The following is a 20,957-nucleotide window of genomic DNA, read 5'->3' on the forward strand; positions in this document are numbered from 1 at the left end:
ACCCAATTGTGCATCTCCAGCTGAGAGTTCCCTCCCGCGCTGGGCCCTGGCATGCCTGGCTAGGCCCCGAGAGCGGGAACCGCCGGGGTAGCCACGGTCTCCACACAGCACAACCGACAGTGCAAATCGTCGCATGCACTATCCATCCACCAGGGGTGGAAAAAAAAATTGTGATCTGAACAAACTGTCACCGTACCCAAAATCTGCCCCTCCAAGATACCCCGCGAAAACAAAGGTCAGTCAGTCAGTCGACTTTCACGCATCAAAGTCAAACATGGCAACCAACGCCCCCATCACGGCAGGCAAGTCTAACCTACACCAAAATACAAACCCATCATGTACATTGAAAATCCTAATACCAGTCAACACAGAGGCCTGCCAATCAACCTTTGAACAAGCCGTCGCCCTCTCCCTCCACATGTGGCCCGCCCTCTCCCTCGCCGTCCAAAACCACTGGGGCGGCCCCGACTCCGCCGACAAACGAGACTGGTTCGCCGGCGCCGTCGCCGAAATCTTCCCAACTTTCACCAAAATCTCCGCCGCAGGCCAAGCCATGCCCGCCACCGCCGCCGCCGCCGCCGAGGAGCCCGACACGGGCTACGTCGAGACCATGCTGCTGCAGGTCATGCTGGACGAGTTTGAGGTCAACGTCGACGACGAGACGGGCTACGACGTCGCCGAGCAGATTGTCAAGCTGCGCGTCGAGTGCGCAAAGGGCAATTTCGCCGCCGTCGACGAGTTGCGCAACAAGTGGGAGAGCCGCAAGGGCGCCAAGGTGGAGGGGCTGTATAAAAAGGTGGAGGCCGGCGACCAGGATACCGATTGGGAGGACGACGACAGCGAGGAGGACGATGAAGACGACGTTGACATGGACGACGCGCCTCAGCTCGTGCGTGCGCCAAAGGAGAAGCAAGAACCAGAGGTCGACGAAGACGGTTTCACTACAGTCACCAAGAAGAAGAGATAAAAAGGACTTGTCTTATAAGCAAAAGAGAAGCGAAGAGAGAGAGAGAGAGAAGAAATACCCCTCCACCACCGCGACTTTGGTTCTCAAGAGCAAAATGCTTCACTAGGGGCCCCGCGTGGCTGATGTACAAATGTCCGCATAATTAAGAGCTTGTCATTCGAGCCAAAGAGAAAAATCCAAAAAAGTCCCCCCCCCAAATCAACGCCTATCAGCAAAAAGGGAAAAGCATGCCGAATAACATACATCCTCCTACTACTCCCAGTCATCGTCACTATCGTCGGCCTTGCGGGAGTCCTTGGGGCTGTTGGGGGCTTGGCTAGGGACGCCAGACGTGGCACCAACAACGTCGTAGCTGGTGTCACTGTCGGCCTGGGACTTTTCGTCATTGGACTTGCGGGACTCGGCGGGCTTGAGGGTGGAAGAGGTCTGCTGGGCGGGAGGCTGAATGGTAGTGGAGGACTCGGCTGATGGCGGGCGGGCTTGGGTTTGCTCGGTCTTAGGAGCAGCAGCAGCAGCGGCGGCAGCAGGGGCGGGAGTGACAGCGGCGGTAGCAGGGGCAGAAGCAGCAGGAGCGGTTGTAGTGGCCTCGTCGTCCGAGTCATCATCCCAACCAACCTCGTCCTCGGCAGAAGCAGCTGGGTCTAGTTAGCAAACAGTTGTGGTAATCAAAAATGCCTTTACTCACCCTTGAGCAAATCACGTCGTCGAGTCTCGGCAGCCTCCAGGCCGTGTCTGAGGAAGTAGTATCTCTTCCAGAACTCGGCATAGGGAACCTGATCGGGCACGAGCTTCTCCATCGTCGTTCGCAGTTCGGGGTACTTGTTCAAGTCATCGCTAATCTCAGTCGTCTTCTTCTCCGCGTCAAAGGTCTTGGCCCAGGCCGCGAATTCCTCCGTGGCAGGGTCCTTTGCGAAACTCTCGGTGCTCGTGTGGATGACGTGCAGCTGGGCGTCTTGCCTCGAGGTGTGAATCACCCGCTTGCCCTGTGCGTCCTTGCTCTCGAACATGACGGCACCTCCCTGGTTATTGGCGTCGGTGGGCGGCGCGATGCTGACCGCCTCCTTGAGGAAGTTACTAATATTGGTGCCGAAGCGGAGCAGAGCTTCGTCGGCGGCGTCCTCGGCCTTTTGCAGGTCCTTGAGCCGCTTGGCTGCCTCGGAACGGAGCCGCGTGAGGTAGTTCTCGGACCTGCTCATGGCGTCGTCCGATGCCGCCAGGTCTCTGGTCTTTGTGGGCGTCGTCTGGCTATCGGTCTCCTTGCTCTTGTCTCCGGGGGACTCGTCTTGCGTCGTCGTGTTGACGGTGAGCGATCGCGTCCGGCTAATGATCGAGCTAAAGCCCTTGGATGCGTCCTGGCCGAGCTCCGTCACCTCCTTGGAAGCTTCCTTGTAGACTTCTTGTCCCTAGCATCACCGGGTTAGCCGGCTCCTCCATTCACTCCCTTGGAGTTCTTGTATGGTGCATCGCCTCACCTGCTTCACGGCACTTCCCAAGAAGCCACCGATGCGCATGCCCCAGGGACTGGACGAGATAGCCTTGTAGGCCTCCTGCAAGTCATCGTTCAAAGATGACTGCGGCTGGTCAGATTTGGTGTCCTTGGCGTCGCCATTCTTCTTATCGGCATCCTTGGGGAGAGAGTTCTCCTGGATGTGATCGTACGCCAGATCCATGGCAAGCGCGGCAGAGTCCGAGCTTCGTCGAGTCGACACTGGTAGTTGTTTACTCGGGTAGTCTTTTTCGAATTTCGAAGGAGCCCGCTGCGAGGCTAAAGCTGGTCGGTTCGTGCGGGAGTGGAGTTTGAGGCGAAATCGTGCGATGTGTGTCGAGAGCTGGGTCTGGACGAATGATGTCTGGCTTCTGACATGAGGCTGCTTCTTTCCCTTCCGTTTCCCCCTGACGGGCGGGGTGGTGGACGGCTGCATGGTGGTCAATGCGGGGGGAGTACAGAGTACGTCCACGAGTGGATCCCCGGCGCGGCCACTGCCGGAACCTCTTTCGTTTCTGGCATTTTGCGGTCTCTCGTTCTAGTGTATGGCCTTACGCCGTGGTAATAACGAGAACATCGCTTGCATCAAAGCATTCAATCACACTCAAGTCTTACCTGTGGACCGCCGCACCCGGAGGCAAGTCGTTGCAGCGCGCAGACATACCTCGTAGCCCGGTAGCATTGACCTGAATTAGGCATAGAAGCATTTCAAGGCGGCCGTCAGAGTCATGGATGAGGCGGGACCTATCTTCTGCACGAAGGGACCTGAAAGCGAACCTTTTGAGTTGTTGGTCCGCCCTTGATACCTTAACCCCCGCGCCGGGGACGGAATGACCTCAGCGCAAGCGCCTCCCCAACCGGCACCTTGCGGCTCCTGTTCCGAGTTGCTCACTATGGAGGCACGCGTGGGCACGGAACGGGGACGGCTGCGGGGGATGGAATCCGGTCGATCCTACCTGGCTCTATGGCGAATTGCGGCGACTGACCATAGACTTCGATTTTGGACGTCTTGGGTCAATCTCAGTCTTGTCAGATATCCTATACCGCATTCCAAATGGCGTGCTCTGTCATTGACCACATAGTATATAGCAGTGACAGCCGACCATGGTATGAGGGGTTGGCAGTGTGGCGCATTAGACACCCGGCATCTCTTTACATCCGTTCACCAAAACAAGCACGGAAAGCTCAACTGATCCTCTCGGAGATAGTGTGCAACTTCGCCTCACCCGCCTGAGCCTCGCGCGCCTCGCTCCTTCGTGCCCTCCTACTCGGAGGAAGGCCAAGCATATTCGCAAAGTCCCGAGACGCGCAGTGTGCAGTGTAAGCTTTTCGGGCGGAGTAGCGTCGGGGTCTAGACGCTCTTCTGGGCTTGTGGCGAATGGCGATTTATGCAAGGAAAGAGATGTAAGCAGAACAGACCACTTTTGGTCCCTGGACCAACAGTTTTGCTAAGGGTCGCACTACGACACAGCAGACAGGTGTGGAGGGATGCGACGAGTGTAGGTGGGCCGTCAAGAGCTGTTGTCTCGTGCTATGCCATAAGGATATGCGAGTTTCTTCCTCGAGTCTGTGAACCCCTGCCATGTTGTGATATCAGGGCCGAAACGGTTGCAGAGACGTGTTCGCTGTGTCATTTGTCATCCCAGCATTGACAGCAGTATCCGTGGTAATTACTTCGTGCTTGTTTCCCCCTTGAAGCGGCACGTCCCACGAGGATGGCCAGGAAGACGATCACTTAGATTATCAGATCTAGGCAGCCACTGGCATCCCCTTTTTTCTACTCATACCAACGCCCGCTGCATGGGACCTTTTGCGTGAACGGCTAAATAAGGCCAAGACGGTCTTGCGGCCAGCAAAGATTAGAGTTCCAACCAGCCATCCCCAGTTTCCAAAGAATGGTAAACCGTGAAATAGTGTGTACTCCGTACCTTTCTTTAGTGTAGCTGCTAAGCTGGGTCATAGTAGGGGAAGCGTAAGCCTCGACATGGGCTTCGCCTGTTGCGCCGGACGCACTCGGGGTTTGAACGGGACTTACAGCGGGATAATAGACTATCTTGGCCGATGTAACTGGATGGCGTATTGACGCTGTATTCGTACGGATAGACGCTACCACGGCTACCTCCGGCGGATATGGACATATGCCGGATTTACAGCAGCCTGCAGAGGCTGTGCGGCACGAAGCGGCTACACGCTGCACAGCTGCCACAGAACCTAGTGAACAGTGAGCAGGATCTGATTATGGTGGCAGGTGCGGAGGATGGCCCTGACTCATATCTAGTAGGTCGGGCGCGCCGTTTGAAGAGTTGGCAGCCGGGTCTGGTTAGTGTCTTGGACGTTACGGGGAGAAGGACCCATAAGCCATGGAAGATTACAGTCGAGGCCAGCAGGCGGAGCTCGCCCTTGGCACTTGACCGATGACTGAGGTGACCACGGTCTGCTCCGTACGGATAGTGACCCGCCACTCGCATTGTTACGTCCAGAGTGCGATACCCACGTCATGCGATAGATTGGGCGATTTGGTATGGGCGAATTCTGGCTACCGGTGGCTGTTGTGTTGTGCGTTGAGATACCGGGGGAGCCTGGGTTCAGAATCTGCAGACTCGCGATGAATTCGATTGGTAACATCAGATGGGATTTCCTGGATTGAAGTCGGCCCTCGGTTGGGCAATGTCCGTCCGTCGGTAATCCACTCTGTAGGTATAAGTCGTCCTCGCTTCCATCTTGCTGGGCGGTCTTTGCCGTAGATATGTGTGATTGATTCCCAAAGTAATGTGAGAGAGTGAGCAAGTTAGAAGCCGACGGCGGGGGGGGGGGGGGGGGCAGCAAGAAGGATGCGTGGCGAATGTTGTCCTTCTTCTACCTCTCCGTTGGTATTACCTTACTCCGTACTGTACCCTAGAAGATGGAATACATACAAAGAACCCCTCGAGGCATCATCAGACTAGTACCCCCTGCAACAGTAGCGCGCGGTGCCGCGATCCCTCTTTCAGGGCGAGGGCAGCTCAGGTGGGCAGGTGCCAGCCCGAGTGCCAGAATAGCAGGGAATAAAACCAAATGGAGGGTAAATGGAGGCAAATGGGGGGAAAAGAGGACTAGAAACATGGACAATTGTGCAACAGAGATGGATCCGTCGACGGCTGGATGATGCGAAAACGACACTGGCGGGACAGCTGCGCCCTTCACCTTATCGGTGGCACCGGGCCTCGGAACCAATAGATAAGCTTCAATCGACCCAGATTGGCCCCGTTAGCGGTCACCCCCTCCGCTGGGACCCCCCGACCTCTCCCAGCCTTAGTGTACCTACCGCAGTATGTAAGAAGTACGTACTGTGGTATCCCGGTCCGTACCTACCTACCTTCCCCCCCTCGGCCGACCCCCTCTATTCCCCCCCCCCCCCCTTCCTCCATCTGGGCGACCATGACGGCTGACAAATTGACACTGAAGAACGCTGAAATTCTTCCCCCTCCTCACCGTCTGCGGTCGTCCATTCAGTTCGATTCTCTCCACTTCCTACTCAGACGCATCTGCCGTCACCGCGAACCAACAACTTTTTTCTCACTACACCGCACACGCATCACCGCACACCCTCTCCCAAGCACGTCTTTTCGACCGACTTCCGTGGATTCTGGATCCTGCGAATTTCTGTCCTCAGAGCATAGCAGGTACCCCTGGAGACCGGCCTGTGAGTCAGGCAGCAACTTTGTCCCCGAAAGGCATCAACCTCTACCTTTCCACCCGCACCCGCATCCCACCCCAGCCAGCGTCGGACCATTGCATTTCGTCACTTCTAAGCAGTCGGACCACCACTCCAGAACATTATACTATCTTTCTTCAACCTCTTCTTGACGGCGACTTCGACGTCTAAGAATCCCTCGGTGAAGGACCAAAGGTGTCGCCAAGTAGTCGAGTATTTCCTTGTCCCTACAGACGACATCACCGTTCGATCCGGCCTATCTGGAATCATACCCATCTTGACCCCGGCACCCTGAGCCGCAATCGGCACTCCGAGTTCGCCTCCTTTCATAGCCCTTTTGCACCGAATTGACTCCCGTTTACCTTACCTACATTTCGCCGCCCTCTTACACTCCTTTCGCAATGGCCTCCGCTACGAACAGTGGTTTCCCAACCAACTTCATCTTGACCCCGCAGCAGCAGAGCCTGCTCTACGCCGCTCTCAACTCCAACAAGCAGCAGCTCGCGAACCAGTCTCCCACCACCAAGGATAACTCTATGTCGCCTTCTTCTTATCAGACGTCGCCGGCGCAGGGCGCCGCCGCCACAGGCTTCCAAGAGAGTCCCTACCTCGACAACTACGACTACGACTTTGGTGACTCGAGCTTCGACTTTGATGTCAGCACCGTGGGCCAGGCCAAGATGATCGGCGATATCCCTGGTGGCGCTCAGTCGGCCAAGTCAACCAAGTCAGACTCGACCGAGAACGATGGAAACGACAAGAGGTCTCACCCCGACGACGATGAGGATGAGGACTCTCCAGGCAACGACGCAAAGAGACGCGAGGGTAGTGAAAAGGCCCCCAAGAAGCCCGGTCGTAAGCCGCTTACTTCCGAGCCGACCTCAGTAAGTGTCAATGATTGTTCTGGCAACATCCCTGTTTCTAATTCTTCCAAGAAACGCAAGGCACAGAACCGCGCTGCGCAGCGGGCATTCCGTGAGCGCAAGGAGAAGCACCTGAAGGATCTCGAGACAAAGGTCGAAGAGCTTGAGAAGGCGTCCAAGGACGTTAACAGCGAAAACAGCCAGCTCAAGGCCAAGATCGACCGCATGACTTCTGAGCTCAACGAGTACAAGACAAAGATTGCAGCCATGAGCACTCGCTCAGTCTCCCACAGCAAGTCTCCCATGGGCTTTGGAAGCTCCGCCATTGGCAACCTCAGCGACGTCAACTTCCAATTCGAATTCCCTAAGTTTGGAGTCTTGCCCGGATCTCAAATGCCCAACAAGCCGGCGCAACCCTCAAGATCCTCCTCATCGCCTCTGCAAGTCAACGGAAGCAACCCCGTCAGCCCTCTCAACCACACCAAGGACAACAGCCCTGGTATTATTGCCGGTCTTGACTTTGGTACCAAGGATGACCTCGCCACCTTCACATCCCTTTTCAGCCCTTCGCTTGCCAACGGGTCAATGGGCACCAACACATCTCGCGCCAGCGTCGACTCTGGCTCCTACACCATGAACAACGGCACATCCACAAGTTCACCATCAGCGTCATCTCAGTCAAATGGAGGCCCCAGCTCGTCTTGCGGAACTTCCCCTGAGCCCTTTACCCAGTCACCAATGGGTTTCAAGCCTGTTGATACCATGACTACTATTGGCGAGGAGTCAACTGGACAGCAGTCATTGTTTGCTGGTATTGACACGAACAATTTCGACTGGCTCGCCCAGCAGAACGGTGGCCAGTTTGATCCCCAGCTCTTTGGCGGATACCGTGAACCGCAAGAAAACATTCTTGCTGCCACCACCTTTGATGAAAGCTTCTTCAATGACGCTCTCGATGCTGACTTCATTACACCATACAACATGGCTCCCAGCCCTAATGCTCCCAAGAAGAATCTCATCGACCAAATTGATGCTGCCAAGAACGCGGATGATGACGTGGTTAAGGAGGCTGTCAAGGCCGAGAACTACAACTGCAACAAGATTTGGTACGATACACCGCTACCTCTCAGTCGCGCATTAGACACTGACAGTTTCTACAGGGAGAAGCTGCAAACCTGCCCCAGTGTGCAGGCTGGCGAGTTCGATCTCGACGGCCTGTGCTCCGAATTGCAGAAGAAGGCCAAGTGTTCAGGCCAAGGTCCTGTGGTGTCCGAAACAGACTTCCAGACTGTCGTCAACAAGTGGATGGGCAAGGATGCTGCAGCCTGCTTCTCGAACCAGGGGAAGAACCAGGCAAAGGCCTAGACCACCATCTCGACGTCTAATTGTACATTGGCATACATGAACCCGGCAATAGGTCAGGCGGCCACATCAGGAGGCATATCTGAGGAAACGGATGGGACACTTTGGGGGAAGCAGGCGTTTAATCACGGACCAAAAACAAAGGGCAAACTCGAGGCTGAAGTTTTGACCCTCAACGGCAAAGGCGAATGGTTTTATTCATCCACATCGGACATCTAGATATGGCCGGGGGAAGATCTGGTCAGTTAGCCACGCAGACACCAGTCTGCACACTACCTGGCTGGAGACTTCTCCCGAGAGAGAGAGAGATTGAGAATGGGTACGGAGGCTATGATGATGAAATTCCAGGCAAGCTCAATTGGCTGTCTTTTTCGACAAGAAAGAACTTTGGTTTTCTGCAGATGTAATTCTTTTGCTACAGTATTCGGCTAGTTTGGTTCGACAATGACGAACGAATAAGAGAATCTCCACATTGTGTTTATATATTTCCGTGTAAAGTACCGTTGCTGACGAGGGCTATCGTTGTGTTTCAAACAACATAAAAAGGAAGATTCTTGCTCAATGTTTGGAGATCTGTCGCGGTCGACACTGAGTCCGTACGTCTGTCCGTCCGTTGATGTGCAATGCTGAATCGTGGAGAGATTGAGCTGTTCACGGCTCTGAAGCGCAATCTCGCAACACTGTCAAGGCTCGCAGCTCTCCCAAGGCTCGGACCTCGGCCTTCGGACGCGGGCGAACAGAGACGGAGGTGCCGGGAGTTGCTGTGGGACTTAAGTAGGTGGTCCGGGAAGGGGGTTACCGTATCTTTAATCCCGGCCGCAGAGGAAGGAGAAGCTGGGGTACATGCTGCCAGCGTCGTAAATCTGGGTTAAAATCTTACAGGCAGCGCACCTCTAGCTTTGAGGTACATGAATGTACATTGTCCATCATGGACGGGGGGGGGGGGGGGGGGGGGGTTAAACAAACCAGTTGGGTATCAGTTCAACATGGCATTTTACAGCCATGCTTTCTCTGCCCTTCTGCCTTACTTTGCCTCTTATCAAACCCCCAGGACCCCCGGCCATGCTTTTTCAAAGAAACTCGAATCATTGCGGCGTATGTTGCCTGCCTGCCTGCCCTTGCCTGCCGAATGGAACGAGGGGGAAAACAAAACCCGGCACCCGTCCGTCCGTCCGCCCGCATCCGAAGAGCGGGCGCGTAATCGAGGCGGGCAGGCAAAGTCAAGAAAGATATGGAAGGGGACCTCGGGGAACACTATGGCGGCAGGCAGGCAAAGGGCAGACCGAAGCAGAAAGCAAAGCCCGAAGGGCATCGGACGGGTGATGATGCCCCGGGCAGTTCAAACACCAGTGCCACTACCTTGCCCAAGGTGTCGTGCCTAGGTAGGTAGGTAGGTAGGTATAGCCAGCCCTGTCACCGAGTTCAGTGTCATGTACCTGGGCTTCTTGGGAAATTCCCGTCCGCCTTTGTGAGCGAGGACCATTCTGTGGCTGTTGTCTTTTTTCCGTCTCATCAGCTCCCCCCCCCTCTATTCCGCCCTATCTCCCCCCGGTGATGGGGGGTTTTCTGGAAGCAATGACTCTTGTATCCGATCAATGTATGTAATGTAATGCCATGTCCTTGGAGGGACGGAAAACTTGAGATGTTGAAACGAAGAAGTTGGATCGACCGGGTAAGATGCGGGACAGGGTAGAGGCCTTGATCAAGCTGCAAAGATAGCAAAAGACCTCTACTCCGTATATGTCTTCTCGGTTTGCCTCATCCTCAGACTTAGCTCCCCTCGCCTTGTCTCTCACCCACTCATCCCGTCCTCGCCCGCAGAGGGTTTAGGTTTGCGGGGGCGGGGGGAAGGGCGCGCAAGAGAAGACGGCATGAAGAAGTTGGGATAGATGGACAATGGTACGTTGAGATAGCTGCTTTCACCATGCGTAGCCCCCATTGCTACCGTACATGCGTTGCGCACGCACGTTTAAATGGTGTCATGGTCCGATGGGGTGATGTAGGAAGGCAAAATGGCAAGAACAGCACGTGGTGCTTTTGGGTTTATCCCCCTTCTCTCCACCCTCTCTATCCCACCCGTCCCCCGCTCTTTGCAGGAGAGTAGGTATCTCCAGGAAAGCTCGGGGAAAGCAGACATCACATTCAAGGGGCCAGGCCAGGGGGTGAGGAAAAGAAGGACGGAAGGGATATGGATGGATGAGCGGTGTACAAAGCATACTGGTTCGGAGTCACGGAGGATGCCGTGATATAGAGCACCTATTCTTTCTCCTTTGCCACCACTCTTGCTTCAGCCTCAGCTTCAGTCATCAAAACGATCGTATAGAGGTAAGCTCACCGAGCCGGGAAGGCCTGCTTAGCGGTCAGCATATTGCGCTTTCCATATGCCTGCCCTGGTCCCATGAAATTTATATCCTAATACTCCGTATGGAGGAATTACTCAGCCTGTTGACCTGGGGGGGGTTTCGCAAGTCTGGCTCAGATATTCGATAGTGTATCCCGGTAGTCCATGGGACGCCCGCACGCTAAGAGCAGCTATCGTGGTACGCTACGTATATCCGTGTAAATGCCTGGCAGCAGGCATGGGGTTTATCTCTTAGGCAATATCCGTACCCCAGGCCCGATAAGAAAACGGAAATCCCCGCACCTGGGGCAGTCCTGAGGAGGAGAACGAGGGAGAAAACGTACTTTATACAAATGTAACTGGGTGCTGGTAAAACACCCTTCACAATGTATCAAAGTCAGCATGCATTCGAGGGTTGTTGCCTGAACATCTACCAAACGCAGTGACAGTAAACTATTAATCTTATCAAACAAGCCCTCACTCAAATGAGGGAACTTGAGCTTCAGGTACAACAGAACTAGGTAGGAGCTATCGGGCCCTTTCCTACCACCAAACCGCCACCCACTCTCCTCAACCATCACCTTTCATCTATCAATTGCCCCTGGCCCCCAAAAACAAACCCCCTGCACCTCGCTGTCAAGTCACCCATCATCTACTATATGTATGCAACTGATACCATACCGTACCGAGCTGACGCTTCCTCCCCTTCCAACCCCCATGCCTCCGTGCCACCGCGTCGGCGTGTCCCCCCTGCCTGTAGTCTGTATTCGTAGATAGTCTGGTTTACAGTCCGCCCCGTCGGCCGCCAAGACGGCACCCCCTCGGCATTTGGAAAAAAGCACAGGTGAATCGTGCATCCACGCATCGTGGGCATCCCATCTCTAGACTCCCATCCCCCCATGTGCCACCTCCATCGAGAAGGGAAAGAGGGGGGGTAAGTGTCACTCTGCCGTGGGGATGCCATGCGTCCTGGCCCAGCAGGTCCAGTCCTCCGGGTTGGCCTGTCACCGTCTGCGCGTGGCCATCAGAAAAAGGAAATCCGAAAGAAACCTTGGTTTATTACCTGAGAAAAAAGAGGGGGTGCCGTGTCGTGTGCGGGAGGCAAAGAGGAGGAGGAGGAGGAGGAGGAGGAGGAGGAGGAGGAGGAGAAGGAGAAGGAGAAGGAGGATCTGCAAAGTTCCCCCCAAGGACCGACTACCGGTTGCAGCATGCAGACGGCCAATGACGAGCTCGGGGACCGGGGCTACACTTGCTCCAATTGTCCAACGTCATCCAATCCACCCTCGTCTTTGAGCTGCCGGAAACCTCAACGACACCCATTGCTTCTCAAGGTACGGATCTAAACTAAGAGTGACGCTGGCAGAGAGGAAAGGAGGCTCCGGACCTTTGGGTCCATGGGGCGACAGCCACGCAGTCTTTGAAAATGGCGGCTCGAGGTTCATGCACAACACAACACAACACCAACCCACGAGCAAGCCTCCCTCGCAACGCATGTACGAAGTAGACTGTTATTACAAAGGGTATATTCTTGATGGTCTGACCTATTTCTCTCCGCTAGTCCACACTACGCCCCACCTGATGCTTCGTGAATTGGTTACTGCCCCGTTGGAATCCTTCCTTCTAGATTCTGCCATTAGGTAGGTGAAAATACCGGCCTAAACTTCCATTCTCATCTCCTAGGGCCACGACCTTGACGAATGGATCCTAGCTGTCGTGAAAAGCATGCCGACTGCCATCGTCTTTCCCGGTCGGTGACGGCCTCGCAGTCTTTCTTGCAAAACAACCTGGGCCGGCCTCGTGCAACCTCTGCCCGCCTCGGCGTTGCAGTCTGCTCCCAATGGAACCTCTACAGTGCAACCCTTCCAATGGTAGGCACACTGCCTCTGGATTCGGTTGCTGGGATGCCACGATCTAGCCGTCATCTTCTCAGGCCTTTCACAGTGCGTCTTCGGGTAGGCGTGGTTCGGCGATTCCTTCGTGTTTTGCTGAATTCCTCGGGTATCGATCCATCACCGCTCCCTGTGCGTCTTTCCAACTCTTCCCAAGACCACGAGTGTCTTCTATCCAATGACTTGTCTTGCCCCCTCTTTGCCCAACACTCCCCTCTCCTTCGGCTTGGGGCTGTGACCTCTTCCCTTTTTGCCCCTAAGGAAACCAAACACGCCGCTCGAGCTTTCAGATTTACCCTCGTTGATGGCGGCGTCTGTCGGCAGCGTGGCATCCTGCCGGGCGAGGTCAGACCAGCTGCCGCCACCGTCCAACGTGACCTGCATGCCACCTGTCGGGCTGGTGACCCTCTTTCCTGCAGCTGGCGGTGCCGCTCGTTGATTAGAATATTCGCTGGGATAATACGGTATCGGAGGCGGCTTGGATACTGGTCGACGGGGAACGCCCGATTGACTGCTGCCCGGTCGTCTCTCCAGGCTTGAACTCTTCCGTAATGGTCCCGGGGGTGGCATAGGTCTTCCTCCATTCGTAGCCATTGCTGCCGGTGTGGCCTCGTCGGTGGTCAACGCCTGGGGCTGGTTCATGTTGACCATATCGCCATTGACGTATCCGGTCTCGTCACCTTTCCCAGTGATTCTGCTACAGTTAGCACATGTGCATTTCCTCTCGGAACTTCCCAAGCTTACTTTTTGTATGCAGCCAGCGTGTAATCGAATGGGCGGAAGTCGTTTTCAATCATACGGTAAAGCTCGTCTTCGCGGATCTCCTTGTCTGAAGCGTCCTCCTTTAACCGCTCGCGGGGCTTCTGTCGTCGGGCCCGCGCTTCCAGAGGAGCCTCCTCCAAGAGCAATTCCTCAAGGTCGTACGTAGCATCAAAATTTGTCTTATCCGCGGCCGGAACGAAGACCGGCTCAATCTCTTTCCGCTCCAGCGCCTCAAAATCGATCATCATGAAGAATTCGTGCTTGGTAAAGCTCTCCCACGTCGCACCCATTCGTTGGTCACGGTTCGAGTCCAACGCATCGCGGATGGCGTATAGACAGGGCAGGCTAACGGGTGGCGAGGTGATAGGGTATTTCGGGTTGGCGAGTTGGATTTGCTGGCTTAGGGTGCTCTCCGAATTGCCGTCGAATGGCCTCTGTGGGAAGCTGTCAGTCATCGTGCCAGCGGTGCATCTTTGCACAAGAGAAATTGGCCCACCTTGTTGTATATGCATTCGTAGAACAGCACACCCAACGACCACCAATCCGCACGAACATCGTAGCCCTTACCAGCGTACACTTCGGGAGCGAGATAGGCCAGGGTACCGGATTTGCTTGACAAAACCTTGCCAGGAATGATATCGGAGGCGACGTTCTGACTCGATCAGCATTTGGGCGTGCCAAGAAATGTTTCCGTCAAAACTTACAAAGTCGGTCAAATGCACGTGTCCATCGGCATCGAGCAGGACATTGTCGGGTTTCACATCGCGATGGATAATGTTTTGGCTGTGAATGTAGCGGAGTGCACATCCCAATTCGGCAATCCAGAACCGCACTGCGTCTTCGGTGAAGGTCTTTCTCGAGATGTGAAATCGTAGGTCACCTCCGCTCATCAAATCGACTACCAGGTACCTGCACAATTGATGTCAGTTGGATGCATCAAGCATAGCCGGTTCGAGTTTGGTCCCACATGTATTCGATATCTTGGAAACTGTATCGCAAGTTGCAAATGAACGGATGGTTCACGTGCTCGAGCATCCGGCGCTCTCGTATGATGTTCCGCACACTTTCGGATCGTACGACTATTTCCATAAGGCTCGATATCAGTATGGTAAACATTGAATGGAGGTTGTGCATCACGTTTGGGTTGGGTAGACACTCGAGGCGGGGGAGCAGTGAGGCGGTGTGTACCTTCATCTTTCCGAATGTATTTCAGGGCAAAAGACAAATTGGTGTCTTTTCTCTCGACGATGCGCACTTTTCCAAAAGCACCTCGACCGACTACTCGCAGCAACCGGAAATGGTTGAGGTTGACTAAATGGCGGGAAGGATGATGATTAGCTTGGCAACGGGTGATGGAGCAATTGAGGTAGCGATGGCGGCGGCGGTGGTGGTGATGGTGGGGGGAGAGGGAAGAGGCGAGATTGAGCACAAGACTGCGCGGTGCAATGCAGATGCAGAAGCAACAGCAGCAGCAGGGAGCCAATGTGTTCTCTCGGCGGTGTTGATGGCGAATGTGTAGTTTGTGTGTGTATATGTGTGTGTAGGTGGTGGTTGGTGTTGGTTATGATGGTTTCCCGCTGTCGTTGTGCTATGTATGCAATGAATCCAGCGAGGGGAGGTGTTCGAGACATACCTTCGCCATCCAAGTCGATGGGCTTGCCCTGGCTGTTGCCCATTTCGACGGTGCAGTCGTCTCACGTCTGCACTCTTGCTGGATTCGATCTTACGGGAAAATGTGACGACTCGAGCGCACCATGATCCAAACTGGGGGCGGTGAATATTTTTGGGACGAAGAGACGGCGACGGCGGCGGTGGTGGTGGTGGTGGACGTGGACGTGTGTACGTGGGAAAGGACGCGGATGTAGGAGGGCGAGCGGTAAATGGGAATTCGGGGCGGATGCGTAAAACGAGAGGAACAAAATGGCAAGGAGCGAGAAAGAGAGACAAGAGAAAGAGCGCCGGCAACAGAAATGGAGGCAGATAGATAGGAGTGGAGTCCGTTGCAGTCAGCTGGCACGGGGTGACAGGGGTGCGAGGGAGGATAGAGGGCCAGTTGCCTCGAATGACGGTGTCAAAATCGGGGACCTTGTACTCTCTATGAGGTACTCCGTACTTTTTGTTACTTGCTCAAGTTGCTCTCTTCTTCTTTCCCAGGACCCAGGGTAATACAAGAAGTACCGATGGGTACCTTGCAGACACAATGGAAAGTAAAGAAGGGTGACCGTCTGAGGGGGGGGAACTGGACTTGATGCTTGCTTTCCTTTGCTTTCCTCGCTATCCAGTAGGTACGGGGTAAGGTACGAGTAGGCAAGGTAGGTAGGTAGTGTGTGTCTGGACCTGCTTGCTGCAACAGAAGGGGAAGGGAGGGTTAATACAGAGGGGAAGGGGCAATGGGGATAGGATACCTGATAGGATTGAATGAATGAATGGGAGGGGGGAAGGGGGGAAAGAGGGGAGGACAGGCCTGACCAGGTCGAGGGTACCCCCAAAAAAGAGAGAGAGAGAAAGAGAGAGAGAGAGAGCGAGCGAGCGACACGGGCGTGGTGGGAGAAAGACGGGAAGACCAGGGGCTCAGAAACCAAGGTACAGCAAAGTACCAGAATCACAGCGAAAAGGTGCGCCGGATACTGTACTATGCCGTCTTGACTGTGTATCCAATGGAAGGTAATGATTGTACGTGTATATCCCTCTCAGGTAAATCCGTATTGACTGGACGAGAACATGGAAACAGAAAATAGACTCAAGCCAGAGCAGAGCAGATCCAAAGACACAAAAAGTGGGAAAAGAAACGAGGCTCATTGTAGTTTTTGTCTTTTCCTCCTTACGCTGAGGCCGGGGCTGAATGTCAATTTGGCTAGGACGGGACCGAGAAACCAGACAAGAAGAACATAGACTTGCAAATACTTTGCCAACACTTTCTCCTCGGAATCTACCTTTACAAAAATCAAGGTACTTGACAAGCGGTAAGCACAAGTCTGCAACATCATGTATCCGTACACCTTCCCCATCCTATTCCATCGCTCAAGTAACTTTATCTGGTTACTCCAGGGGCAACGAGGCAGGGCAAGGCAATAAGGCTAGGCCATCTCAGTTCGCCTCAGAAGAACTTCAACCGCCGCCGGCAACAAGACAGAATGAAAGAAAGAACAAAAGCAGCCACGTCGTTGTCCTGTGCTGTCATGTCACAAATCCCAAAGCCGCCCCCAAGCACTGACTCCCGGTGGGGGGGTACGGAGTACGAAGTTACGAACAACTGGTACGAATGGTATCCCACAGTATTCCATGTGCCGTGTCTACTCCATACCTTACCTTGCGGTGAAGGCCAGACCAGGCCGGGCTGGCTAGCCCAACCTACGAAATGGCAAAGGCAAAGAAAGGCAGGGCCAAGAGCCAGGCAAAATCCATGGGTAGCGAAGTACACCACAATAGCTCGCTCCGGACGGTACGTGTGCCATCCACATAACCTTACCGCATCTACCGCGATAAGGTACCTCGCTCGCGTGCTTTGTGCCTTGTGCTTGTGCTTGTGCTTGCCGCGAACCCAAGGTGTGGGCGAGACACGGCTACATTTCCGATGCCCTGCCCAATGGACCGAACATTTGCGGCAATCTTCTTGATGTATAAGAAAAAAAAAATAGTACGCTACTATGTACCGCAATGCCCATCAGGCCATATTCATGAGAGAGTCGGCCTTTAGTGTCGGCGACCACTTGGACCATGATCAATATCTTCTGCCCGTCTCGTGTCTGTGAGCAAATGGACGCAACGCCGGTCCGCGTTGCCATGTGGAATTGGGTTCCCGGCGTTGTTGAAGTTGTACTACTTTTGTTTTTATTTCTATTTATTTTTTTTATTTTTTTTGCTTTTTGGGGGCTCCCGTCGCTCGACTCACGGCGCCGAGGCTACTTTCTCCGCCGCTGGGACCCTACTACCAACTAAACTACGTGTCTACGGATACCTACCTTCTGCATGGCAATGGAAAGCATGGCAAGAAAAGCAAAGGAACGCAAAAGACGCCCGGCCAGGATGGACGCAGGATCGGATCGGTAATGTAGGTCAACTAAGGTTAGGTCAGCTTAGTGCAAGCTTGCTTTTTGCTCGAGGTTCATAATAGCGTGCCGATGCCCGTCGGCTGAGAATTTCCTTCTGAGTTAGCATGTGCGGACCACGTACATTTTGATGCATGCTACAGGATAGTAGGCAGAGCACCTCCACTGGTGACCGTACCTCACAGACTCACTCTCCCCTCACATCAGTCTTTAGTTCCATCTCTTCTCACGTTGTTCTATTCGTGCCTTGGAATTGCAAAGTGGGAGGTGGGTGGGCGGGTTGCTTTGCGAATGGCAGGGGGGAAAACACAATAGGAATGGACGTGGGAGTCGGAGTGGGAGCGAAAGTGGGAACCGACAGGCTTGTGCAACGAAGCAGGGATCATGGACCGAGTAAGATGGTTCAGTCTCTCAGTCGTCTCTTTCTCTCTTCCAAAATCTCAAGAGAACCAGCCTCCAGCCTTCCAGGCCCAATCTCCAGATCAGAGCGAGAAACTCCTGTTTGCTCCTCATTCTGAGCCAGGGAGCATGTACGATGGGATGATGCTAGCACACCGCAAAGCAACGCAACCTCCTGCAGCAAACCGAGAGACCCTGAGCCTGCTGCATGTTGAATGTTCCCTTTTCTTTTCTTCGTTGCTTCCTCTCACTGTATGTCTGTCTCTCTATCCCAAGTCTCCCCCATTACGCCGCATGTACGGAGTACATGCCATGGTACCGTGTCATTCCTCAGTAGCACTGCAAGACAGGACAGGGGAGAGACAGGCCCTTGCGAGAACTGGCCCGTTCCCCAGATTAGAGAATCCGAGACTCTCTTGGTGGAAAAAGAAAGCAACGACAAAACAGCCACAGACCGATCCCAAGACGCGAAGAATGTCAATGGAAGCCTGAACCTGACCAGGGTCCTAGACAAGCCGCAAGTGAAGCGCGATCAGCAAACAAGCAAAGCAAAATCCTGCCCGGGGCCGGGAAGGAAAGAAAAGAAGAGACAAAGAGGCGTCAGGTTTCGGATGGTTCTGGTCGAGAAGGCGACGAAGAGCTTTCCAGAAGCGAGCAAAAAGATGGAAATGAAGTCACCGCTGGATCTTTCTTAGTTCGAACTTTTGGCTCCTTTGAATTGGGATAGGTATGAGATGGCAAATCCCATTTCGCTTTCCCTCAAGCCACATTGCGGCGGTGGTGGCAGTGAAGTCAACGGGAGAGAGCACGCGAGCAAAGGAAATCCGAATGAGAGGAAAAGGGCCCATCGGATGGGAACCTGTAACAGGCGACCGTTTGTTTCTTCCCCTTGTCGTCAATGGATGACTGGGGCCGTTTCCATTTTGCTTTTGTGACGCGGCTGTCCACTGAAATCCAGCAGAATACGACTCTGTGTCTTTGGAATAGATTCAAGGGTATCCGAAGAGGCGCTTCCCGGCCCTTGGTCTCTGCGCGGGTAACAAAAGAAAGGTAATGTTTGGTGAGGTACCTCATCGACGTAGGTAGCTGTTGCATGTTGCAGTACGAAGATACCTACGACGGTGCTTGTGTAAGGTGGTGGAAATATCCGCAAGGTACGTATTTACATACGTAGTAGTACCGATAGTACCTACGGATGGATACCTGCACGTGAGCTCTCAGGTGTTTCTGGGACTGACGACGTCTCATTGGCGCGGTCGGAGTGCCCGCGACGAAGCAGACAAGAGGGCAAATTAGGGAGGAGCTGTCCACCAGGTTCTGCCAGGAGGCTAAGGTAGGAGTACCTAGGTAGGAGCAGCTCGTCCAGTGCAAACTTGAAATGGCGTCTGGAAGCCTGCTGAGACGGGCAAGTTCTCCAAAGTATCCACATGGTCCAAAGTATCGTGGACGCCGCGGCTGCTGTGATTTGTCCATTTACTTGAGCGTCCTGGGACCTTCCGAGGAGCGTGCACCCGTCGCCAGAGTGAGTTGGACTGGACCTTCCGACGAGGGAACCTAATGCGTGCGCTCCGCCATGAGCTCCTTCCGTCTGTACAGATGTACTCTGTGGATGTACCTCCTCTAGATCTACGTACTGACGGCCAATTCGAGCAAGAGAAGGTAAGACGATTGATTGTTCCTTCTTTCCCAGTCGCTGTTGACTGGGGTGCTTCATCGCAAGGTACGTCTTCTCGCAATTACATCACCTTAGGGACTTATTCATCATTTCCTCGGATAGTTGCAGAAAGGGAGCATTCACCTTACCCCGCGACATCGACTACCTACACCTTTGATACGAAGTACAAGTACCCAAACAAGCACACCCTGATGCGTCCTTCTATTTTTCTGCGTCGGCGCCGAGGTTCAACCAAACTCTCAAGTTGCTCTTTCGGTAACATTGGGCTCAAGACTCGACTTGAAACGGGCAGCTCGAACGAACATACAGCCGACCTCAAGCATCAACTGAACCAGCAGCTGCCAGCCTCAACTTCATCAAATCCCTAGTGCCTCTCGGTGTCTGCAAAACCCCCCCGCATCTACCTTAGATCGTCCACTGCTGAGTCCTGCTCTCTGTCTCTGTCTCTGAGTCTGGGTCTGGCCAACAATGAATTGGGGCAAAAAGTCCCTAAGAATGACAAAGTCTTAGTGAACTAGCCAGACATCGGAGAAGCTAATTCTTGCTTCAGCCCGCAGGCACATCGTCCGCCGCCCGCTAGCCTTGCCAGCTGCAGCCATGCCCAGCCACGACAAGAAGGCATAACGCACGCGGCGTCCCACGCCATGCCCGCCGCTCAGACTGAGGTGCCGTCGCCACGAGGCAAACCGCCGATGAACCGCCCCGGGTCTCGAACGGACCTTGGCCTAGCGAGCCGGCCGAGTCTTCCGGGCATCTTGGTACCCAGCCTAGGAACCTTAGCTTCCCATGTTGGTTTTTTCCGATGGGGCCAGCTTTGGGTCGCTCTGAACTTCCGATGTACAACAATTCCGTACCATTCATCATGGGCGTCGCGGAGCTACCGGAGCATTGGGGACCAGCCACGCTCCGCAATGACACAAATCATCAGATGTCGGGTCTGTGGTCAAGTAGCAACAAGCTGGAATCAACATGCTGAAATCAACACCTCAATCTATCTAGCCAGATCCACTATTGGCACGAAAACGCAGTGCTGGGAACCAACAACCTAGAGAGCATGGAAACCCAGTGTCAAACTAGCGCATTCCCGCATTCTTACGCCCACAGAAGCTGACACAGAAAACACGGATGCTACCACAGCCAACTGCATCGCCCTGCAAACGGGCGGCGCATAGTAGCGTTGCCGCTTTCAGGACAGGTCAATATGTAGGCGGCAACAGTTCAATGTGGCATCCTTGCCAGCCACGTGCGAAGAATGTATGCAGACGTATCCGTATCCCACCTCCCGCAATCTTGCTTGGAGTCTTGGGCCGCTCTGCCGCAAACTTGAGGTGACTACGAAGGCACAACTGCTGGTCACGACAAGCCACCATAGCAACACCTGTCAATACTATCGGTGCGGCCAGCTACGGCCTCGATGTGGCCCAGAATATCGTATCATGGAGCTTCGTCAAGTTTGCCGCGCTGATGCGT

The 20,957-nt window shown here is 54.2% G+C and overlaps 5 protein-coding genes across 5 annotated transcripts; 3 read left to right on the forward strand and 2 right to left on the reverse strand.

The window, feature by feature from the left end:
- Positions 1–370: 370 nt before the first annotated feature.
- Positions 371–967, forward strand: BDP55DRAFT_504841 (Pre-rRNA-processing protein TSR2-domain-containing protein; the record flags this gene model as incomplete). Its single annotated transcript, XM_060567656.1, has 1 exon — positions 371–967. A coding segment is annotated over one exon (597 nt), but the record flags the coding sequence as incomplete, so codon positions are not given.
- Positions 968–1,219: 252 nt separating this feature from the next.
- On the reverse strand, positions 1,220–2,637 carry BDP55DRAFT_691816 (BSD domain-containing protein; the record flags this gene model as incomplete). The annotated part of the gene is made up of 3 exons (XM_060577032.1): positions 1,220–1,602; positions 1,653–2,370; positions 2,440–2,637. The coding sequence occupies 3 exons, from the start codon at positions 2,635–2,637 to the stop codon at positions 1,220–1,222; spliced, it is 1,299 nt and encodes a 432-aa protein (XP_060432750.1).
- Positions 2,638–6,548: 3,911 nt separating this feature from the next.
- Positions 6,549–8,375, forward strand: BDP55DRAFT_691817 (transcription factor PAP1; the record flags this gene model as incomplete). The annotated part of the gene is made up of 3 exons (XM_060577033.1): positions 6,549–7,031; positions 7,083–8,116; positions 8,171–8,375. The coding sequence occupies 3 exons, from the start codon at positions 6,549–6,551 to the stop codon at positions 8,373–8,375; spliced, it is 1,722 nt and encodes a 573-aa protein (XP_060432751.1).
- A 4,114-nt stretch (positions 8,376–12,489) lies between these two features.
- Positions 12,490–15,302, reverse strand: BDP55DRAFT_427584 (kinase-like domain-containing protein). The gene is made up of 7 exons (XM_060567496.1): positions 14,998–15,302; positions 14,553–14,675; positions 14,332–14,443; positions 14,069–14,273; positions 13,861–14,016; positions 13,347–13,798; positions 12,490–13,296 (listed from the first exon to the last, which is right to left on the reverse strand). The coding sequence occupies exons 1-7, from the start codon at positions 15,038–15,040 to the stop codon at positions 12,774–12,776; spliced, it is 1,614 nt and encodes a 537-aa protein (XP_060432752.1). The 5' UTR covers positions 15,041–15,302; the 3' UTR covers positions 12,490–12,773.
- A 3,888-nt stretch (positions 15,303–19,190) lies between these two features.
- On the forward strand, positions 19,191–19,855 carry BDP55DRAFT_629050 (uncharacterized protein; the record flags this gene model as incomplete). The annotated part of the gene is made up of 3 exons (XM_060571969.1): positions 19,191–19,334; positions 19,409–19,532; positions 19,590–19,855. The coding sequence occupies 3 exons, from the start codon at positions 19,191–19,193 to the stop codon at positions 19,853–19,855; spliced, it is 534 nt and encodes a 177-aa protein (XP_060432753.1).
- Positions 19,856–20,957: the final 1,102 nt, after the last annotated feature.

This window comes from Colletotrichum godetiae, assembly GCF_030913485.1.
Source record: "Colletotrichum godetiae strain CBS 193.32 chromosome Unknown BDP55scaffold_9, whole genome shotgun sequence".
Taxonomy (NCBI): Eukaryota; Fungi; Ascomycota; class Sordariomycetes; order Glomerellales; family Glomerellaceae; genus Colletotrichum; species Colletotrichum godetiae.

Bases quoted from the DNA above. Each gene is read 5' to 3' on its own strand.
- BDP55DRAFT_427584 (XM_060567496.1), bottom strand. From the start codon at position 15,040: ATGGGCAACAGCCAGGGCAAGCCCATCGACTTGGATGGCGAAG. The intron at 14,274-14,331 runs GTGGGACCAAAC...TCAATTGTGCAG, and splicing joins TTCCAAGATATCGAATACAT to GTACCTGGTAGTCGATTTGA. The intron at 13,799-13,860 runs GTGGGCCAATTT...AGCTTCCCACAG, and splicing joins ACGAATGCATATACAACAAG to AGGCCATTCGACGGCAATTC.